The sequence below is a fragment of the Fundulus heteroclitus genome, chromosome 9, assembly GCF_011125445.2.
Source record: "Fundulus heteroclitus isolate FHET01 chromosome 9, MU-UCD_Fhet_4.1, whole genome shotgun sequence".
Classification (NCBI taxonomy): domain Eukaryota; kingdom Metazoa; phylum Chordata; class Actinopteri; order Cyprinodontiformes; family Fundulidae; genus Fundulus; species Fundulus heteroclitus.
In genome coordinates, this window is record NC_046369.1 from 24,816,428 (window position 1) to 24,839,234 (window position 22,807).

At 42.5% G+C, this 22,807-nt stretch overlaps 1 protein-coding gene across 1 annotated transcript; it reads right to left on the minus strand.

The window, feature by feature from the left end:
- Positions 1 to 1,323: 1,323 nt before the first annotated feature.
- On the minus strand, positions 1,324 to 22,480 carry rorca (RAR-related orphan receptor C a). The gene is made up of 10 exons (XM_012864827.3): positions 22,108 to 22,480; positions 14,876 to 14,961; positions 14,588 to 14,729; positions 14,001 to 14,441; positions 13,548 to 13,669; positions 12,999 to 13,131; positions 10,015 to 10,122; positions 9,748 to 9,858; positions 4,660 to 4,772; positions 1,324 to 4,559 (listed from the first exon to the last, which is right to left on the minus strand). Exons 1-10 carry the CDS (start codon positions 22,112 to 22,114, stop codon positions 4,398 to 4,400), a joined length of 1,425 nt encoding a protein of 474 aa, XP_012720281.2. The 5' UTR covers positions 22,115 to 22,480; the 3' UTR covers positions 1,324 to 4,397.
- Between the last annotated feature and the right edge of the window lie 327 nt (positions 22,481 to 22,807).

The window sequence follows — 22,807 nt, forward strand, 5'->3', positions numbered from 1 at the left end:
GTGAGTGACAGCTGCTCCTAGGCATTTTACAGCCGATACAGCAAGTTAAGTGGCGAGAAGCTCTGTCAACACTGTGATGTGTTGTACCACTGCTCATCTAAAGTTGTGTTACAGAGGAAAATAAACTGTGATCATCATTTTGAGTGTAACACATGTCAAAGATCTTTGAAATCCTTATAGTCCCAGCAGGTCCTTGAGGTCCATTGAACAAAACCTACTGGTTACACCAGGCTAAAGACAAGGAGACAGAGACCTATCTTAAAACTGGCTTAGATCTTAAAACATAAAGCTCTTGTGTCATTCTGGAGTTTCTTTTATTTACAGTATTCACTGCAGCTTGGCTTTTACTTATTTAGTTACATTCCAACCTTCAATTTCAAAGTTTTATTTTTATTTTTACTGGGGAACTGGTCTGAGTTCAAGGAAAGATGGATGTTGCCAAATACAGTCATATTAGCAAAACCTGTCAGTCTGCCTGTAACTGGAGACTGGGACGGAGGTTCGCCTTCCAGCAAGACAATAACCCGAAGCATACTGCTAAAGAAACATTTCAGTGGTTTAAGGGGAAACACTTAGATGTGTTGGAATGGCCTAGTTAAAACACAGACTTCAAACCAATTTAGAATCTGTGTTTAGACTTTTAGTTCGCTGTTCACAAGAGAAAACTATCCAAGATGAAAGATATGGAGCAGTTTTGTCTTGAGAAATGGGTAAAAATCCCAGAGGCAAGATGTGTTGAACTCATTTAAGGCCTGAACAAAAGATACTTGCAGCGGGAATTGCTGCAAAAGGTGGCTCTGCAAAGTAGTGACTGGGATGATCAGTTATTGACGCTGAGGTTTTCTCTTTTGTCCTATTTGCAGTTTGCTTTACAATAAAAAGTCTTCAAAGCTGTAGGCATGTTCTGTGGAAAAAATGGTGCAATGGTGAATTTTCTATTCCAGAATGCTTGGAAACAATGCATGAAAAATGCCAAGGGGGTTGAATACTTTTGCAACGTACTATACATATCTTACTGTTCAAAGACTTCTTTTTTACTTTGAAGTTTATCATAATTTTTTCATGTGTTTAACATTTTATGTCCACTTCTACTTTGTGTATTGTATGCTATACTGTGAAGCACTCTGCGATAGTTTCATCCGTGCCCTGTATCATCTGTCCTGTCGTGTTGTCAATGTGAATAAAATCAAAATATGCTCTCAAGAAATCTGTAATGCCACTAGCAAAACCAAAGGTAAGACCATAATAATCATACATTTTCTTTAGCACAGGATGTAGTCACAACGAGAGAAGTAAGAAGAAATGTTGAAGCCAGAGCCATGCTTAATTTCACTTGTAAAAAGACTTTTATTACATTCTTAAATCCACACACAGTATCACCATTGTGCAACAACACTTCACTGTGTTAAAACCTCTTAGGCTTCACAACCTTGACATAAATAATTACATATTCAACTCTATCTTGATTTAATAACAATAGTAATCTTAAAATAAAGTGAAAAGATTAGAAACAGGAGGATCATGACGAAAGAGAAACCTTTAGAGAGACATTTTTAAAAACTCTTTAAAAAAAATAGAATCACATCTCTCTGAGAGAAAAAAAAGGACCCTAACTGCTGCAAAAGAAACAATAATAGTAATAATAATAACAGTATAACAATTCAGGATAAAAATCAAGAAAAAAAAAAAAAAAGATCACAACAAAACCGACATAGAATTCAGAGATTACAATTAATCTGTTGTTTTGTTTCATCTCCTATTTAATCTATGTTTTCAACAACAACAAAAAAGTCTTGCATTAATGATATCAGACGAGAGGGGTAAAGTCTTTGATGCTTCTGTAATCAAACATTCACAAGAACATGTACTGTACACAGTGATAAAGGTTTAAAGGTCTTTTATGTTGGTGCAAGGTGCCCTGCTAGCCCGACTAACTGCAGACGCCGTAGGACAGAGAGCCCAGCTATCACCCTGAGTGAGTCTAAAGGGACATGAAAGTGCAGATCATAGGTCCCCCGCCCTCTGGACTAATTTTAATCCCGCATAAATGTATATATACATGTATAGTTCTTTATAACACCTTTTGACATTCTCAGGCCTCAAACACAAAGCGTCGTACTTTGTTACAATCTGCAAATGTCATGCGGCCGGTTCCGTAAAAGACGTCAGTTACGTATTTGGTACATTGTGCTATTAGCAAAATTTATTCGCGGTGCCGTGAGGTTATTATGCTGGAGTGGTAGAGAAAACATTACGGCCGGTAAAGGCCTGACATATTCAGAACAATGGGAAGGACATTATTGCACAATCCCACAATGCCACAATCGTAAGTACAGAAAAAAGGGAGATACACCCCCCGCCCGCCCCTTTCTCCGTGCTGCATGAAATAACTAACAGTGAACAGCACTGTCCCAGCAGTGCTAAGCCAACGTGGCTTAAAGATTACTCTGAGATAGACAACCCCCAACATCGGTCATGTGATTGTCTCAGGACTCCAAACATAGAGATTTAATTTCATTTCTCATGGCCTCTTTGGGCTGCTGGTACAACAAGATTTATTGTGTTGCAGAAATCTAATACAGCCGCCTACTTCTAAAATGAAAAGTTTTCACGATGCCTCCAGGCATCCCCAGAGATCTAGCTCGAGATAGATCTGCGTATGTCCCAGGCTTCCCGGAACTAAAGGCATACAATGCTCTGCAATAAACAGAACAGCAGTCAGAGAGACGTCTTTACCACCCAAAGATAAAGCGCCTTATTTAGTTTCTTTCCAGTTTTACCAGCATTATTTAACTATTTTTTAGGCTCTCTGTGTATAAATAGGTATTAACTCAGGGGGGTAGCTGACGGCTCTGTCAACCCTGTGCTTTGCCATCTAGTGTTTGGAGAAGGTGAGGTAGTAAGGGAGCTGGGAGTAAGGAATACAAGTTATCTAGCTCTGATCAACACATTTAATTGGACCGACCCTAAAGCAAAGAGGCAATAGGGAGCTTAAACAACACCAATATCCTTTTGACCATCTTAAACTCTTCTCCTTCATTCGTAGTTTATCTTTTCAGCTTGCGCATTTATTCACAGTTTTCAAACATTTTGGTTGAGACTCTGCTGAAGGTTATAGTGGGTAAAAAAAAAAGAAAAAAAAGAAAAAAGAGACGGCTGAGATGTGGCACTTCCACACATCTTTCCACGGACATCGTCCTCGGAGAGCTCTGCTCAGACAGCTCTGCCAAAGTAAGAGGGCGGTTGCAGACTTTCTGTCTGCTTTAACAAAAGGCTTTACTGCAGGCAGTGGCGCTGCAAACACCAGCTTTTTTTTTTTTTAAGGATTTGTAAGTGCTAATTAACCACATTCTTTTTTAAATGTCTGCTACGGTTGTTCTTATTTTAGAAATTCAAACCGTGGACAAGACGAGCAGAACAAAACAACATGGCTGACATCTCTTTACATTGTATAAACTCTGCTTTTATTTTACACTCTTTTGAGATGTTTCTATATATAAATATATTTTATATATATAAAAAAGTACATCTGAAAATACTTTCACAATAGCTCTAATGATCTCACTTTCTAAGTGGCATTTGGAAAAGGGGGGAAAAGGGATTTGGACTGAGGTCATCGATTACATAAAAAAGCAACAACTCACAGTTCACTGACATCAAATCTAAGGTTTTGCTCGTGCAAACAATCAGATTTCTGCATGAGTGCTATGCTCTCATGCTCTGGGTTGAAGGTTTGAACATGATTGACAAAGAAAAGAACGCCTTCCTGCACCAGAGTTTGATCGTGGTCCCTTTAAGCTTGTTCATGTTACAAAAACAGCAATGTGTGGGCGCTACCGAGAATACGCAAAGGAGCAACCATCGCTTCCGCACTAAACTGAAGCAAGCATCTTTACTGCAAATCTCCCGATGACGGGTGAGGACTTTGCTGCAGGTTTGTACATTCTCGTATACCATGGATGATTACAGGAAGAGGGGGGTACATTCAACAATAGTTCACAGGAGCTGTGAAAATAACAACATCAATGCCAGAAAGGAATTAAGCTCAACAAGCAGTTTTAGGTGTGTTATAGAAAAATATTTTTTGTGAATAAAAACAATGTAGGCTACTCTTCCATGCTTTTCGCTTCTTTACAAAGGAGGTAACGTGCACTGACGACCCAGCCAGCAGCTCCCGTTGTGTGTCTAGTTAAAAAGGTTAGCCTGCGGAGCAGTGAAAGCTACCATCCATGGGATTTGGACTTCAGATGAGAGAGAGGAGTGTTCGCTAAAGTGTAACGTGCAGGATTGTCACTGGGCTGGTTGGTTTTGCCTTATGACGGTTACCTCATTTCACCCTCCTCTAAAACCACATCAGAGTCACTATGTTCATGACGCCATTCAACTGAGTGGCGCGGCTAGCCCTCGGTGGAGTCCGGGAAGGTGATTTCACTTCCAAACACTTCCCTGTACAAAGGAGGGAAAGCATACGCTGTCTCGGGGTGAAGTAGGCGGAAAAACTCCAGCTTATCTATGTGGAGATTACAAATGGACCTCATCATGGGAAGCTTAGACACCATCTAGAATGGAAGTACAGAAAAAGGAAGACAAATTAAATGAGAAATACCAATAAAAGATACGCATAAAGATGTCGAGCAGCATATCGGGAAGTTTCTGTACCTTAGCTAGCTTCTCCTCTGATGCTCCCTCTTTTTGCAGACAACGCTGCAGACCCACATAAACCTTTTCCTGCAGTTTATGGATCTTCTGGACATCTGTCAGCCAAGGTCGGTCTGAAGAAGAAGACGGCACATTTTTTTCTTATCATCATGTTTGCAAAAGCAGTCTAGCTATATGTTTATCTAATATACACTGATATCCAGGAGCGACGTTGAAATCCGTCTGTTTAAAAAAGAATGACTTTTCTTTTTGGGAACTTCACCAAAAACTTCACCATGTTGTTTTATTTACATGATGATTCTGAACTGAACGCAGCTACCAAATACGCCTTTGAACAAACATTAGTTGGAAGTGAACAAACGTAGTTTATTGATAAAAGGTTTAGGTCAAAATTTAGCTACTTTGGACAGGAAAGAGTTGCAATGTTTTTCCTCAAAGGTTAGAGCTCGGTGACTGCTGAGTGTGTCTGCGCACGGTTCAGCGAGGCATGGACACATAGGGCTAACATTCTAGGAGGGGAGAAATTGATCATTTACTCCTCTCCCTTTACTTCAAACTTTACAATATAAACAGAAGGCTCAAGACTTAGAAATTTAATCTATTGGAATGTCCGAATTGTGTCTGCAGCCCGGCTCTGTTGTCACTGTGCTAAGCCTGCTGCAGGCAGGGATTAAGACGTTTTGCATCTACAAGAAAGGCAAATCAGAATCAGAAATACTTTAATAATCCCAGAGGGAAATTATTTAAATAAAGAGTAATGGAAAGCAAGTAGAGGAATGAAGCTGCAGCTACACGTATTCAGTCATTTCTATATTGTCCTTCTGACCACAGCATGTCAGTGATCATTTTGTCAGCTGATATGTGTCCATATTAGAATACGGCGTATGGGAAAAAATACACAGACGTAAATCAACTGGCAAAGAGCAAGTTGCAAATGCTACACAGTGACATGTAATGCTCATTGGAACATGACGTTGCAACCTATGCATTTAAAAAACTTTATCACATAAACAAATCAAGGAAGTAATAGAACCCATTTCATGATGGGACTATGAATTTAGTTGTTCAGTGTGTAGGTGGTGAACTATGTCAATGAGTCATGTTCATAGTTCTAATTCACAACAGTTTTTTTTTTAAGTATGAACTTACACAACACTGTAAGGAACTGTAGGTTATGCCCTTATAACTGATGCGTGTCATTTCTAACCTGAACTGATCCTTAGCTAGCCCAACTGGTAAGATTAGGTGTGACAAAACTCTGTTGGTATGCAAATAAAAAACACCAACCCTATTTAATGTAGCATTTTGTGAACACTTTGTGAAGTGTTTTGAGTACAGCTCATGTATTGTTCTTGTGCAAAAATGATACATGAATGCATTTACTGCCTCACGTTGAGTTTAAATAGGATTTTTATCTGCCAAAACCTTCTCTCAGTTTATTAAGCAAAGCTAAATAGCTGCACAATGTAACGTAACAATAACAGTAATAATACATTTTATTTCAAAGCACCTTTCAGAGAACCTTATCACAACTTCAACAATATATAAATAATAATTCATAACAAAAACATCAGACATTAAAAAGTTTTAAAGAACAGGCAATTGTAGCGAGTAGGCATAATGTCAAGGGAAAGAAGGTGACTAATGAAAATTAGGGGTCCCAGGACAGAGCCTTGGGGCACGCCAGTTGTGACGGGGGATGGATGGGAACTGAAGGACTTTAGTTGAATGAACTGTGTTAGGTCAGCAAGGTAAGACTGAAACTCCATCGATCTCAGCCAAATACCAGAACTCTACCATGATTTGCGTTTGGTTTTCAGTAAAAGTAAAGCCTGTTCGCTTCCTCCGCATCGCCCTTACAATTGTGCCATTGACCTGCTACCGGATGCTCCTTTACCCACCAGCTGCCTCTATAACATTTCTAGGTCGGAACATCAGGCGCTCGAAAGATACATCGGAGAGTCTTTGTCGGCAGGGTTAATTCGCCCTTCCTCCTCTCCATTGGGTGCGGGTTTTGTCTTCGTAGGAAAGAAAGATGGATCCCTCCGCCCGTGTATCAACTATCGAGGGCTAAACCAAATAACTGTTAAAAATAAATACCTGCTTCCCCCGTTGTCTTCCAGCCAGTCCAGAATGCGGTCATAGTTACCAAACTTGACCTGCGCAACGCTTATCACTTGTTCCGAATCCGCCAGGGGGATGAGTGGAAGACGGCTTTCAAGACTCCACTTGGTCATTTCGAGTATCTGGTCATGCCTTTTAGTCTGTGTAACGCCCTGTCCGTGTTTCAGGCTTTAGTGAATAATGTCCTGCGGGACTTTTTGAACGTCTACGTTTTTGTCTATCTAGATGATATATTGATTTATTCTAGTGATCCTGTCCAGCATCGCCAACATGTCCGCTTAGTCCTCCAACGCCTGCTTGAAAACCGTCTGTTTGTCAAGGCTGAAAAGTGTGAATTCCACAAGGATTCAGTCTCTTTCCTCTGTCTAATTTTAGAGCGAGGACAGGTTAGATCAGATCCTGATAAGATCAAAATCATAGTGGAGTGGCCGACTCCTGACTCCAGAAAGCAGTTACAGCGGTTCTTGGGATTCGCAAACTTTTACAGACGTTTCATATGAAACTATAGTCAGATCGCGTCCTCTCTGCATGCCCCGACCTCTCCTAAAGTTCAGTTTATTTGGAGCCCAGAGGCTGAAGCCTCATTTTCTGAGCTTAAGACCAGGTTCTCGCAAGCCCCTATTCTAATACACCCCGACCCGGCCAAAAAGTTTACTTTAGAGATTGACACCTCCAATACGGGAGTTGGGGCTGTGTTGTCTCAACAGTCTGACTCAGATCATAAACTGCATCCTTGTGCCTTTTTCTCTCGTCGGCTGTCTCCAGCCGAACGAAACTATGATGTGGGAGATTGTGAGTTACTGGCTATTAAATTAGCGTTAGAGGAGTGGTGACACTGGCTCGAGGGATCAGAGCAGCCCATTGTATCTGGACCGACCACAAGTACCTCGCCTACCTGCGGTCTGCCCGACTGAACCCCGGACAAGCCCGCTGCTCTCTCTTCTTCTCAAGATTCAACCTCTCCATAACTTACCGCCCCGGCTCCAGAAATGTCAAGCCTGACGCCCTTTCCAGGCAGTTTGCTCCCCAGGAACATGAGAGAGAACCAGCACCCATTCTGCCACCTACATGCACCTTTGGAGCCCTCTGGTGGAATCTGGAGGACCGTATCAGCCAAGCTTTGTTGTTGGATCCAGATCCAGGCACTGGCCCCGCAGGACTTATGTATGTCCCGAAGTCTGTCCGCCCTGAAGTACTGCATTGGTGTCATGATTCAAAGTTCTCAGCTCACCCTGGAATATATAGAACCCAGTCCCATGTGTCCCGTCGTTTCTGGTGGCCATCTTGGACTAAGGATGTTCGTGCCTGTCCCATTTGTGCTCAGAATAAACCATCCAATCAGCCTCCCTCCGGTCTCCTTAACCCACTTCCCATTCCAAAACGCCTCTGGTCTCACATCGCTCTGGACTTCATCACAGGACTCCCATCTTCGCAAGGTATGACCACAATACTGACTTTTGTTGACCAGTTCTCAAAATCTTGCCACCTCATCGCCATCCGTAAATTGCCCAACGCTCTGCAAACCGCTCAACTCCTCATCAAGCACTTATTCAAACTCCACGGTATGCCAGTTGACATTCTATCTGACCGGGGCCTCCAGTTCATCTCCCAGGTTTGGCGGTACTTTTGTTCTGCTCTCGCTGCCCATTACACCCTCACTTCCGGTTACCATCCCCAAACAAACGGCCAGACAGAAAGGATGAATCAACAACAAACTCTGTTTTCCGTACTCTCTAACTGTGCTTCACAGGTGGCTGCAGCTGACGGGTGGGCATGACCCACCTCATTTGGAAACCCTCGTCTCTGGCTTAGAAGGAGTGCACAGACAGCTGGAAGATGCCAGAGTGTTACCCCGTCGTGGTATGCCTAGGCCACAGATCTGTCTCCTGAGCTTCGTACATGTGAGTTTTTGGAAACCCTGGTTTTGGACCAATCATGTCTCCTGTCTTCTCCAGTTTGTCCTGTTTGGATTTACTCACCTGTGTTGGCTTCGTGCTCGGAGGACCAGTCATCCGAATCCTCATGGCTCAGATTTTGCTCTGGCATCTCCACTCATACCCCCTTGGTGGTACCAAGCTGGGTGTGAAAACCCCCTTCCTGGATTCACCTGGTTCATCAGTCATACTCCGGTTCTTCCAGCTGCTCCTCCTGCCTGTCACCACAGTGGTGCTGTTTGGGCCCCCTGCCTGTATTACATCTGCCAGCCCTCCTGTCACTCAGCCACCACCTCCCATCAGAAAGTTACGATCACAGAATTCCTTTTTCACTCATCCCCCCCGGACAGGTCTCCCCGTCCAAACGGTAAGCGGCGCAACTTTTGGAAGATTCCACCCTGGTTCAATCCTCAGTAATATATCCTCTTTCTTCCGGAAGTCATTCCGATTCTGACGTTCAGACCTCATTTGTTGCACTCATCGTGTGCTTTCCCTTTGTTGAGCCTAAAAATAAACATCTTAAAACTGTTCCTGCTTCCGTCTGTGTTTGCATGTGGGCCAAACACTTAAAAACCATGACAGAAACCAGTTGGGAGGAGGATGACACTGATACCAACTGAAGATAACATGTGGAGAAGGATGGAGTGAGAAATTGTGTTAAAGGCTGCACTCATGTCCAGAAGAACGTGAATAGAAAGTAAACCAGAATCAGCTGCTGTGAGGTCACAGGGGATTTTTACAACAGCAGTGAGAGTACTGTGGCAGGGGTCATAGAGGTCTTCATGGGTTAAACAGGAGTAAAGTTGAGAGGCGACTGTTTTTCAAGTATTTATTGAGTGTGTAATAAACACACTGAATACATTTCTTGTGTCTCTGTAGCTGCTTGCATGACAAACACCTGCCACTGCTTACATCAATGTGATATGTCAAAGCACCACACCCCCTCAACTATGAACTGGATGAATCAACTAGCAGTTACACTGGTTTAGCATATACTGGAAGGTCGTAAATGTAGGCATGTTAATCTAACCTGGCGACAGCAGGACTGCAGCGCTGAACAGAGCCATCTCGTCCTCTGACATCTGTATACGACTCAGAGTCTTCGCCAAGTCAAACACGGCGTTCACGAGGTCATCACAGCCTAAAGGGGAAATCGAAGCAAACAAAAAAAACTTTTAGTATAGTTATTGTGACAGGAAAAAGATGAAATGTTGACCTCAAATCACCTGCTTGTCCTCTCAGTGTTTATGTAAGGGAAAAACAGGGAAAGAGGATGAAACGCACTGCGCTGACTCACCGAGAGCTTTAAAAAGCTGAGCACTCGCAAACTTTCCATCAAAGAGTAGTGTATTATTGATGGGGTTGTAGGCTCGGCACATACGGATCAGAAGCACGTCCATGCAGCCTGTAGACACAAAGACAGAAAATCCACTGCTAAGAAAAAGAAGATTTATTTGAGAGAAGATCCAAGAAAACAGAGCAACTTTAGACTCATTTTGTCTTAAAAAACCCCAATGTTGATTAATGTTTTCTACTGTAACTACAACTAAAGGTAGAAAACTGTAAACTATACATCTTATTAATAAGGTCTTGGTGATTATGTACAGCAGGACTGTGCTGATGTCTAATAGATGCTGTACTTAGCAGAAAAATGGGGTGCGCAAGTGTCTTTCAGGGCCTTAACATAGGTTCCCTCAACACTTCGGGTAAGGGCTATACGTGAGATTGTTCCCCAAAAACATGCACAAGCTCACCAAGCTGTTATTTTATTTATTTATTTTTTTTTTAGCAACAAGGCCATTTGAAAAATAGGAACTGCTACATAACTGAGGATATTAAGACAGAGGATAATGTAAAAACTGGTTATCTTGGTGCGACTATATTAAGACAGAGGATAATGTAAAAACTTTTTATCTTAGTGCGACTGTTTAGGGCCAACAAAACATAGTGCCTTCACAGTACAGCTGGACGGGGCTAAGTTTAGTCATAGCATAGCAAGATTGCTTTTTTAAATCATTTAATATTTGTGTTAAACGGATAGTTCAACATTTTAAAAATGTGTTTCTGTAAAACGAATATATGTAGTTAATATCTCACTTGCAGTGGATATACGTTTCTTCTCTTTGTTTCTTCATTTAGCGTACACGTAGATAAGTTTGACCAAGAGGAGAGTAAATAAGCTGTTTAGTTCTGCAACTGTGACGACATTTTATACTCAAAGCAGCCGTATTGGATATTGAACTGGGATGCTGCCGTTCCTCCGACTTTACAAGTCAGCAACCTGACTTCTGATTTTATGACTTGGGAATCCGAGTTCCATGTACAAATCAAGAGCTCCACAAGTGCAATATTTAAATATGGATTTTGGTTTACCGTTCTGGATACTTTCCTCTTCTCTATTTCACTTTGGTTTATATTTAAACATTTAGATACGGCTGGTTAGGTTTCAATGATGTCTGGGAGTGGCATTTTGTAGAAGCGACACAAGCTTTTGTTTATTCTGTCACACCTTTAATCTTTTGTTTCAGTTATGAAGCCAAACTGCTGTGGATAGTTTCTAAGCAAACTGTAACGTCAAATGGTTTTTGGCTCTGAGCTTCAAAGTGAGTGCCTGCCTAAATACTTCCACAGATGACAGATCATAAAATATCACTCATCAGCCCACATTCCACATGTCTTAATAAGGCTCAGCAGATGAATAACTGGCACGCACAGTTTTGATGGTTATCGACACTGTTCGAAAAACCTACCGAAAGGGCCGGAGCGACCCACATTTTTCTCCCGCTGTAAGGAACCTTGAGGAATGCACCGCTGCCCCTTCCCTATGAATTGCTGCTTCCTGACAGTCATCTGGCTGAGAGACATCTACTGTACAAATTCAGCTGTTGGAAATTTGTGGTCAAAGCAAACAGAGGCTAGTATCTTGTGAAATCTAAAGGAGGGGCATCAATCACTTTTGGTTTCGACTACGAACCCTGAAACGTTTTCTTGCTCTGGCTGTTTTTTTAGAGAGTGTTTCAACTGTGAAGCCAAACAGGACAAGGCGCAGAACGTCTAACGCTTCCTACGGCCGCAGTGTTGTCCGAGCTCTCGCTCAATAAAAATAAAAGCAGTTTCAATTTCCAGCAGTAGAACTGTAACCAATGACTGTCTCATGACAACTACACACTATAAATTATGTACACATTGTACGCATTGTTGTAATTGTAAGAAATGTTTTGTGCTGTCTTGTTCTATGGGACAGGGGAAGGGAGACAGCTCTGGTCGGGATTGAAAAGCGGTTTTCTAGCCTTGAACCTGTGAGACCATTTCGTTTAATTAAAATGTTTAAGATAAATTGCAACCACTGGTAAGTCGGGGAAAGTTTGTAACATTCACCTGTATTGAATAAATAAAGCCTGAGCGATGTGTCGCAAAGAAACATATACCTCACTCACACATCAGCAGCAGCGCCTAGCTGCTTACAGATCAAATCTGTCCAGGATCCACAGCAGCTGCGGTTGTTTTTTTTTTTTGTGCCTCAAAACATAAATGGGTTGAAATATCCCTCTAAAAAGGAAGGATTTACCCATTCTTTCACTGCTGACACCTCTAATCAGGCGTCAGTGATTTAGATTATATTACAGTTAAGGTTGTAGATCATTTTCAAGTGATTTGACCAAACTGCAAAATAAATAAAATTGCTAATTCACAAAACTCCATCCAATAGGTCTAGGTAAATGAAAAAGTACTGCCTCCCTTCCAGGGCCTCTTTCCGAGGTAAATTTTCACGCTGCCAGTTTGTTTCTCTCCTGCTCAATGCAGTAGACGAGGTTGCTATGGGAAACGTGCCTTTATAAAGGTTGTGTTATTTAAAACTGCAATTGGCGAGCTAAGAATGGCATGTGTGGAAGCAGCCAAGCAGGTCAATGCTTAACTGGTTACTTTCAGCTTTTTATGTGCTTTAATTATTCTAGAAGTTTGAACCCTTTTACAAATTGACGCGTTAAAATTTAAGCATTGTGTGTGATGCCGAGGCATTTTTGACTCAGGTTTATCAAATTCTGGGAATCTCACCCCTGCCCATGTCTAGTTGCAATGGACAGAAGGCTTATCACTAACAAAGCTGTGAATAAAACAAATCTCGGCGGAGAATTAAAAGACCATCCACCATGTTTACGTGTAGGGCTGAGTGGAGGGCAACCCCTCATGGACTAGTACGACAACAACTATTGTTGTCACGACTAAAGCGCAGGCTGTGATTTTAGCCTGGAGAAGCGCTAACCCACATCATGCACTGACCTGCTTTAAGGAGAATGATCTGATCATTCTGACAGAGGTCCATGAAGCCGGAGATGCGCTTGGCAAACTCCACCACGTACTGGATTGCGTTGGTGATGTGAAACGCGCACTGTTGCCACATCACTTCGGCGGACTGGAAAAGCAAAAGAGAGAGAAAAAAAAAATTGCATACAGAGTGTCTTTAAAACCACTTCCCGAGAAACATGTTGCATAGCATTACCTCGTTATGCATCTAACTCATCTCTTATTAACCACCGGGGACAAAAGCATGACTAATGAAACTTGGCATTTCACCAAGTGGTGTTCCCTTTTAAAATCACAACGCCTTCTGGACGAGCATGATATGCCTTTAAATATGATTGGCACTCAGCGGCAACCTTTTTGATTTGTGCTCATTGTTAAGAACAAAAGAAATTAAGTTGGACTGACGGACAAGGCATGAGTTGGATCTGACCATCCCATCTTTTCAAAAACAGACTTCTGTTATTTCAATGTTTTCTCCAAGCTCTACTCTTTAATTACATGGACACTAGTGAGTCTCACACGCACCTTGGTCTGGTATGAGCGTGTCTCCTCTGGGTTATACATGTTCCACGCTAATCTCTTCAGCTCCTCTGTGCTGTACTGGCTTGTCTCCACATGGGACTTCACCACACTCTGGATTATACGCTCTGCGTGGAGGCAAATAGCATTAATTTATTCCTCTGCTCAGGTTTCAGTGAAAACCTTGTCAAGGTGATAACTTTGTAAGTAGGGCTGCACAATATAGCGCGAAAAACATCGTCATCGCAATGGAAGTGAGCGCAGTATTAACGTCGCAGGGAAGTGTTCGGAGGGAAACACTTGTCTGCTAACATTTTCAAGGTGTTATATACTTTGAATTTGACATGCTAACGTAATATTTAGCCCAATTATTGCCATTGCAAGATTTTCTGATATTGTGCAGCCCTCCTTTTAAGGACGTATCTACAGTTAACGAGCACAAACAGGGCCACTACTGACCTATTTCCAGCAAGGAGCAGCCCTCTGGCAAAGGGTTGAGGATGGCATGAGAGAAGAGTCCCGACTCATGCAACAGCTGGTACTCATGTTTGATGCTGTGGTTGCCGTCAACAAAGTCCAAGCTGGTCTGCTCTGGGGAGCTCTGAGAAGACGAGCTGCTCCCCGCGCTTCCGCCCATCATTTCCAGGTTGCAGTAATCTCCGCCCGCATCCTCCGGGGTCAGCGGCAGGTCAAAAAGCAGGCCCTCTGGCAGGGTTGTGATGTCATCCAGGTCACTGAGCGTGGCGCTGGAGCCCCGTCTGTAGGTGCGGCCATGTTCGGCCAGGTCTACAATCTGCTCGCGGGCGCCGACTCCCGCGCACTCTTGCGACTGCTGGTGTTTCTGGACCTCTGCGTACAGGCTGTCCCGCTGCTTTTTGGACATGCGACCAAATTTCACAGCTGGGGCAGAAAAGTGTGGCGATTAGACTCTGCCGTTCTAAAGAGCTGCCCTTAAAAGGACACTGTGATAATACCAACAAACTAAATAAAGTGAGGGTAGTGGAATCTCTGAGTTAATTACATATAAACGGAGTGTGTGAACTCACCATCACGGCTCATGCCGAGAGCGAGACACTTCTGCAGCCGGCAGTGCTGACACCGGTTACGGTTGGTCCGATCGATCAGGCAGTTCCTTTGTCTCGAGCAGGAGTACATAGCGTTGTTTTGTTGGCTGCGTCGAAAGAAACCCTGCAAAATGACAATGGCAAAAACAACATAAGGCCTCCGATGACTGTTGCAGTGACTAAGTACACCCATTAGTGCACAGGTTTTGCGGGGTTATTTTGTTCTTTCCTGCACAGCTATATTCCCTCTAAAATGGCTCATAAACTCACCTTGCAGCCTTCGCAGGTGATGACACCATAGTGAATGCCTGATGATTTGTCCCCACAGATTTTACAGGGAATCACTTCAATTTGAGCTGAAAACAATGAAGGAGAAAAACACACATTTAATTAATTAACATACAGGACTTTGTATAAATTTGTTTTTTTCTACTTCTTTTTGTATTCCCCGTTACTTTTAACCTGAAAAAAAATACCTTACTTAATTAAAAGGTAAGTATCTTAAATCTAATCTTAGTTTCTTAGTTTTGATGCATGGGAGTTTTTATATCATCTAAAGTTGTGGCACAAATAAAAATCAAGACCTAATGTTAATGCATTCTTTTAAATGTTGTTGAATAAGCAGACACAGTTAGTTTTAGAGGACATGGGCCTTTATGGGCCGCCACACTGACTTCTGCGTTTGTCAGCAAGCCCATTAAACCATATCAAATGCAGATGGACGATCAAACCAAATCAATATTTGCTTTTGAAAGCCAGGATAATGAACTAAAACAATACCACCAGCCCCTTGCATTCGCTGGATTTGGAACAACTTGAATTTTTCCAGAGACAAAGGCGTCATCCGTTGATCTGTTAGATGTTATTCATTGTTTGCGTTAGTGTTTCAAATGTACCCTCCAATAATGAGACAGAACCTTCAATGTGCTCTAAAGAAACCAGAGAAGTGTCATGAACACACACGAAGAAGAAAAAATAAAAACCTCTGTTTACATTTTACATCTTGTGTTGGTTATGGGAGTCTGATCCTTCTTACTCCAGAACAGCCTGTTCTTTTCATTACGTTGTTTATCTCAGTAGCCGGGCCTCCTCAACCCCAGAATAGCAGGTCAATTGCATTAGCTGAAGCCTGGGGTTATAACATTTCACAGGGTGCGCGCTCCCTCTCTCGCACGCCGTCCGCTCCTCCTTCAGGGTAAGCTAACTGTTAGCAGGTTAACAAAGAGGTAGGGCTAAGTTGAGACCTTTTGAGTTTACGACTGTAACCTGAGCATCTTGTAACCTTAGGAAACCTAAAAATTACACCAATTTTAGGATAGGCTGTCTAAGGATGAAATACACATTTTATCATGGGATTATGCTTAATTCATTAAATTAAGTAAATTGTGTATAATCTAAGATCTAATAAAAGTGCGAGAAATCCAAAGCGTCATATTGATCATGATGCCTTCAACTGCTTGTTGTAATAAACCTAGTTAAGTCTCTATTTCTATCTTCTCGGCTCTTCTGGTTATCTTCCTTCTGGAGACATGCTCGTGCAACAAAAATAATCTAACATCAAAACAAATTGTGATTACATTTCTTAGGTTTTAGTCTGATGATAAGGCTGAGTCCTTAGAAAATATTTGTTTGCTATTTATTTTTCTGTGACCATTCTATAACATTTTATAAGGCTAGCCCCCAAGCAGCAAAGCAGTTTTGTCTTTATTACTCTACATTATACAACAAACAAACAAACAACTAAGAACATCTAGGACACAACGCTATAAATAGTGCAACTCAAATGAAACCCGCGATGCCAACGGTTGAATAGGAATCGCAATTTTCCGTCTGAATTCTCACGCAGACTTCTTATTGTTGTAGTTTTTGTAGTTGTGATGTATGAACCTTTTAGATGCTGTTAAGATGTATTTTACAAAACTGTATACAAATGTATCTACTTTGTCATTGAGCCCAATTTCCTGTCAAATTCTTTTTATTTAAATTTACATACATACATGTATACAGACGCACATAAATAATTGATGTGCAAGTGAATGCTAACATGTTTTGCGTGATCTCATGTATCTAGAAGTGCAGGGTGTGCCGAACCAACACTAAAGCCCTTTGCTGGGTCACCCTGTGTATTAGGTAACCCGCTAAATCACAAAATAGGATTTAACTGGTCCTCACAGCTCTTTGGAAAATTGCTTTTTTTTTTTTTTCCACGAAGGCCCTTTTATAAAATACGACCAACCAACCAATCACATGACTCACTCTGCGGGAGGGGGGTAAAATGTGCGTCACAGACTGATGGATAGCAGAAGATGTCAGTGACTGACATCGTCCTGTAACTCTGACTCGGGGGGGGGGCAGGAAACGAGTTGACGTTGCGTTTCTGACATTACTTTATTTCTTTGGTAGCGAAGGTGGCACGCTGATGGATCTTCACCTGTTAGAAGGCCTTGCAAACGAAATGCAGCCGAGGGATATAAATAAATAAAGGCCAACGGAAAAAAAAAAAAAATCCAGTTTCTCCGTAGCTCCCTTTTGTCCCTCCCTCCCCCCTCGGAGTCTCTCCCTCGCCCTCCCTCTCCTGCCTGTTATATAACTCCCATCTGGTGCATACCGTGAGCACACTCATTCAGAGGTGGTCGCCCTGGCAACAGTGTCACCACCCTCCCTCGTCTCGCCGCTCTCCAATTGGCTGGCGAGCGAGGGCTTTGTCCCTGTGAGTCGCCGCCTCACCTGCCTGTCAGCTGAGTGGCACCGTGAGGACCAGAGAGCAGGAATTGCTCCACTGACACACTTTCCATTGAGCGAAGAAGGGGGAGGGGGGTGGGGGGTGGGGGGGGGGGCTTGTGAGAAGAAACACAATCTGGCTTCTTGCAGCTTTTAAGGTGGAACCAAATCTGACTCAGCCTTTAAACAAGGAGAGAACTGGTGCTTTCATTGGGTTTTGCAGAGAGAGCAGTGAAAGGTTTGTTAAAAAAAAAAAAAAAAAAAGAAAACGCAACAGGTGTGAGGAAGAGGAGGAGGACATTTTTACAAGAGGTGAAACATCTGGAGCCGGTGGCTTGGGCATCTAGTACAGTTATCTGCAGACAGGAGGACAGATATAGCTCATAGCCGCTCAACATGTTGCAGCCCGTCAAGTATTTGTGTGAAATTTCAGCTGTGTTTGAGCTCCATCGTCGATCTATTTCCACTCCGCTGAAATATGAGGCCAGAATTTTCTTTAGCTGCTTCTGGTCCACTGGATAATAAATGTTGCACGCTAATAGCGCTGCACTTAATTACTCGCTGTTTGGTGTAAATACATTAGGTGCGCGGAGCATTCGTTACATGGACTGTGATACTAAACCAGTGGCGTGTGTGACATTTAAATTTGATATGGGTGTTGCAACTGAGCTCGGGCCTGAAGAAGAGCTCCTTTATCCATGGAAGAGCTTATCGGGAAATCCTTGTTATTCTTCAGTTCCAGGAAAATCAAGTAAAATATCATTTCTTTCTGTTTAGCCCTCTGAAATCTGACCGCAGAAATAACAGGAAATGGAAAATTTTAAACGCTGAACTGCTTAATGGATCCTTTTGATGAAACAAACAAAAGCATGGGGGGGGGGGGGGGATTCCTCCCTTTTCGTATTACAATCGACACTTTAAGTCTTTTAGGTAAAATATCTATTGTTTTTTTTCCCAAACGAAGGCCTATGGATTACGTTTATTTTCACAGATTCTGTGGTTCTAGTTTCTTTTGTCGGCTGTAATTAGACAGGACAAGGGCAGAGAACGAAGGGGATGCCCGCTATACACCACACATTGCAACGCCCTGCATTCTATGTGTTTTAAAACCTTATGGCAAAAGATCTCTAAAATAAAAAAATAAAAAAGTCAACCAACAACTTATCAATCTATCACAATTCCTGCTGCACTCATTTTTGATATACACCACAGTGTATATTAAAGTGTAACAATATTTGAGTCATTTTTTTGATGAATGATGAGTTAAAGACTCATTTTAATACAAATATGTGTTTTAAATACACATTCTATTTCCTTTAACTATGTAAGGAGACGAACTCGCTGTGATCTCCTCTACATCCAGTGGGTCTTAAAAGTTACGGGCCATCTTTGACTTCGATCTTCCACCGGCGGTTAGAAGACAAATATCTGATAAAGCAGGGATTTGGAAAAATAAACCAAAACTACGGTCGTTAAAGGAATCGAGGCCTCGGTAAAATGTGAATACAAAAAAAATAAAAATAAATTGCATTTTGGTTAAAAGCTTGTAAGGGATTAAGCAAATAGCTGTATTATACATAGGACAGAATAGTAAGGGGAACCACTGAGGCCATATTTGTGCCAGTAAGTCATTGTGTGTCAGCATTTTCTTCATCTGTGCAGTGAGACTTTGTCCTCTCAGCCCAGGTAATCAAACCGAGTCCAATGTCCTATTTACCTAGCATTTTACAGTTACCTGACATAATGTGTATTGAACCTAGGGTTTGGGAGAACTTTTGGAGCCTATGTGGCAGGAACATAACAAATACCGTGCCAAACCCTGAAAGGGTGAGCACAGCAGGATTTCATTAAAACACAGTTACGAAGGCATGCACATGTCCATGATGTCCTTGTTTTTTTTTCTGCAAGCACAGGCCCCCCTTTGAGACCGGCGCTCTGTTCATTTCAGAGTGTGAAACATAATTATTGAGTTTTCTCTCTCTCTCTCTCTCTCTCTCCCTCTCCCTCTCCTGCCCAGAGAGAACGGGTAGTACAATATGTCCCGATACTAATTGCACGCTCTTTAAAAATGTACAGCAGGTGGACAAGTTTCATTGGTTGACAGAGCAGAAGCGGAACGAGAGGTGTTGGCGTACGCTCCTGCGCGATTCTTTGATCTCGCCGAGCTTGGATATTTGTGTGGAGAGCATCACTTTGCAGAATATAGAGGAACTGTGTTTGCAGTAAAAAAAAAAAAAGAAAGCACCAATAGCTTGGCATATTATGTGTATCAAACACAATGAAAACTAAATGGAAGGATGAATTTAAGCACACACAAAAATAAAAAAACTTCTTGTCTTCTTGAAAATGTACTTGCTGGATGACATAGCTCTCCCTGCCACAAACCCAAACCACACCTATATTAAAACCACCGTGTGCAGGACATTAAGCACGTTAATTTGAGCATGCTGTGCGTAGTTTAGCACAAGTCAACCTTGACAACACCAAAACAAAACCAGACCGGGGAATCCAGTTCACGACATGTAACTGTGGCATTCTGCAGATGAAACCACGGAAATCCCTTGCGCTAACATACAACCAATCGCTTTCGCCTTGAATTTAAAATCTCCGCGTCTGTTTGGGTATCACTGTCCACACGCATAAGTCTGAAAACAGATACATGCAATCGGAAATGGCCACCGCGCAGGACACGAAAGGGCCTAAGCGAGGGCTAAAGGCAGAATCTGTTAGGTAATCACCGTCTGCAGTACTAATAACAACGGATAGCGCGGGGATACTCGTAAGATAGGCCTGCATACTCGTGTGAAGAGGTGAAGCTTCACATGGGGGTAGCCGAATCTAAGCAGGCAGCTGTCAGATAGAAAGGGCACCTTGACACACACTGTAACTTGCTGTGATCTTTCCCAAGGCTGCTTCCTCAACAGATAGCGGCCTTTGAGGCTGAGCTCAGCACAGCGACGTCCTTGGAGAGCAGAGAGAAAACTCTCTTCTGTAAACGTACATAGGATGGCCTAACGACGCTTTTTAAGGATGAGCTCCAGAATGCCGTCTTTGGCCGAGTCTATCTGACTGTACTGGCTCGCACTTACCTAAACTCTTTATGAAGTGGTTTACATAAATAAGCCCTTCGTAAACTAGCATCCTTTCAGTTATTTTTGGATAACTACTACCACCCACTAAGATGTCGTTGTTGTTTTTTTTCCCCCCTTTGAAAAGAAATGTGATATCTTTTATATAATCCAATCGGGAAGCAGTGTTATGGTTGTAACCTTAGCTGCCAGAGGAAGCTGTACCGAGCCCTGCTGTGCTTCATATGTGGGCTTGCTGTGCCCATATCCTGCTTGTCCCAGTGGTGCATGATGGTCCATAACATCATGGCAAACCTTAACTAACTGGTAGATTTGACACAAAATGACAAGAGATTTTCAACTAGAGATTCACCGATCAGGCGTGTGCACATGGTGGTACCGGCCTGATCCGCCAGTTCCGATTTTTGTTTTTGTCCTTTTCTTCCAATTTTCAGTTTTCCTCTAAAAAAAAACAAAAAAAAAACTAAAACAAACAAACCAAAAAAGAGGAAAGAATGGGAAGCAAGTTACTTGAGAGAGGTTGTGTCTTTTATTTATTTATTTGAAAGTCACGAAGGAATAACAAGACTATTGTCATTAATGCATCAAAGTATAAGGCAGTTAAGATTTTTTTATTAACCTTCTTCCTCATTTGCAACAAATATGGCCACATAAGAATAGAAACGACAATCAGTTTTTGTGATTTTTCGAAAAGATTTCCCCCAACTCATTAGCTCCTCAATGCATGTTTATAAGATGGAAACATAGGAGAGCTTCCTAAACACTTTTGTTGCACTTAATAAAGCTAGGGATGACACACACACGCACGCACGCACGCACGCACCCACGTACGCACACACACGAAGAGAATTGCTGTAATCTCCAATGACAGAACTGGGTCAATGGAGCAGCCTCGCTCCCTCTTCAGAGAAACTGCTGATTCTGACAGCAAAAACACTCCAGCTGAATGAAGGGCAAATTGTTTCAGTTAAACCCCAGAAATAAAACCAGAATCTGTGACCTTTAAATATGCAAATAAAAGAAAAAAAAAATGCATTCAAAAAACTGAAGTAAACTCGCTAAGCAAACTGCGACACTCGCGTCTGAATCACAAATAGCAAATTCTGCTTTTTTAAACTCTTTAAATAGCTGTGAATGAGGGGGAAAAAAAAGGTTTGTGGAAACGGACCACTTAGCCTATTTAACTTTAACAAGCCCTGCCAGTAGATATTAATGTGCCTTGACAGCCCATGAATCACTCCGCTCACCCACCTCCCCTTCCTCGCTCTTACATAACCGGAGTCGGAGGCTTACTGGTGGAAAATGGTAACAGAACCAACATCGTAACATTATTTTTTTTGTTGCAGCTCAAACTGAATAAATGCAGAAGGCACAGCAATTTCTCACAGTAAAAACCCGTCTGGTACCGTTATGATTTATAAAAAAAAATAGTCTATTAACGAATGAGGCACGTACAATCGGGGCTCTTAGATTAATAATAATAAAAAAAACTTTGACAGTTCTGAAAGATGACAGTAATCATTTACGACAGACTGATTCCTTTCTGCGCATGCTTCAGATGTGCGCACTTCGGACTCAAAAGTGTAGCGCCTTCACTGCACAGGTGAAAAGTTGCTTTGTAAACAAACCTGGCGCGACTGGCTTTTCTGTTTTAAAATAAAGCAAACTGCAGCACAAGTCAAGCCCACTCACCTCTCATTTCTTCGGTGAAGTCTAATCAACTTTGCAGGGCATGTAACTCCAAGTGGAAAAGAAGCCAGAAAGCACAGAGGGCGACGGGCATTTATATTACTCCAAGCAGGATAAACTGAAAACTGCTACGGGAACGAAATCCTCAAACGGACTTTCTACCCTCTCTTCTCACACCCTGACCCTATATAAACGTAATGGTGTCTCTATGTTCTGAACTAGTCTCCCTTTGCAGCTGAGGTCGAGCTATATGCGTTTAAAGAGCGACGGCGACTCTTCTTCTTCCTCCAGCTCTCTCTGGCTCCGCTGCTCGCACTAACCCAGTTTCAGCGCGTGGACTACACATGATCCTCAGCCCGCGGTCCGCCCGCCTCGTGCCCCGTGAGTTGACGCGCGCGCCACCCCTACCCTCCCTCCCTCCCCCCTGCGCGCTTGAAAGGAGCCTCTCGCGTGCGTGGGAAAGTGTGGCAGTGTGTCAGTTCCGAGCGGCATTCACCCACCGTGGGAATTTAACGGCAACAATAAAGCGCGCGCTTGTTTCCCCGGGTGGGTCGTTTTCACGCCGCACACAATCAGCAAGCATCGTTTGCTACTCGGCTACCCAATAAAAATTACTTCTGCACGATAACTTCCACGCGGGGCTCGTACGCCGACAAACAAGCAAAATCTCCGCCATTCGGCTTAATTTCGTTTATTAGCTATT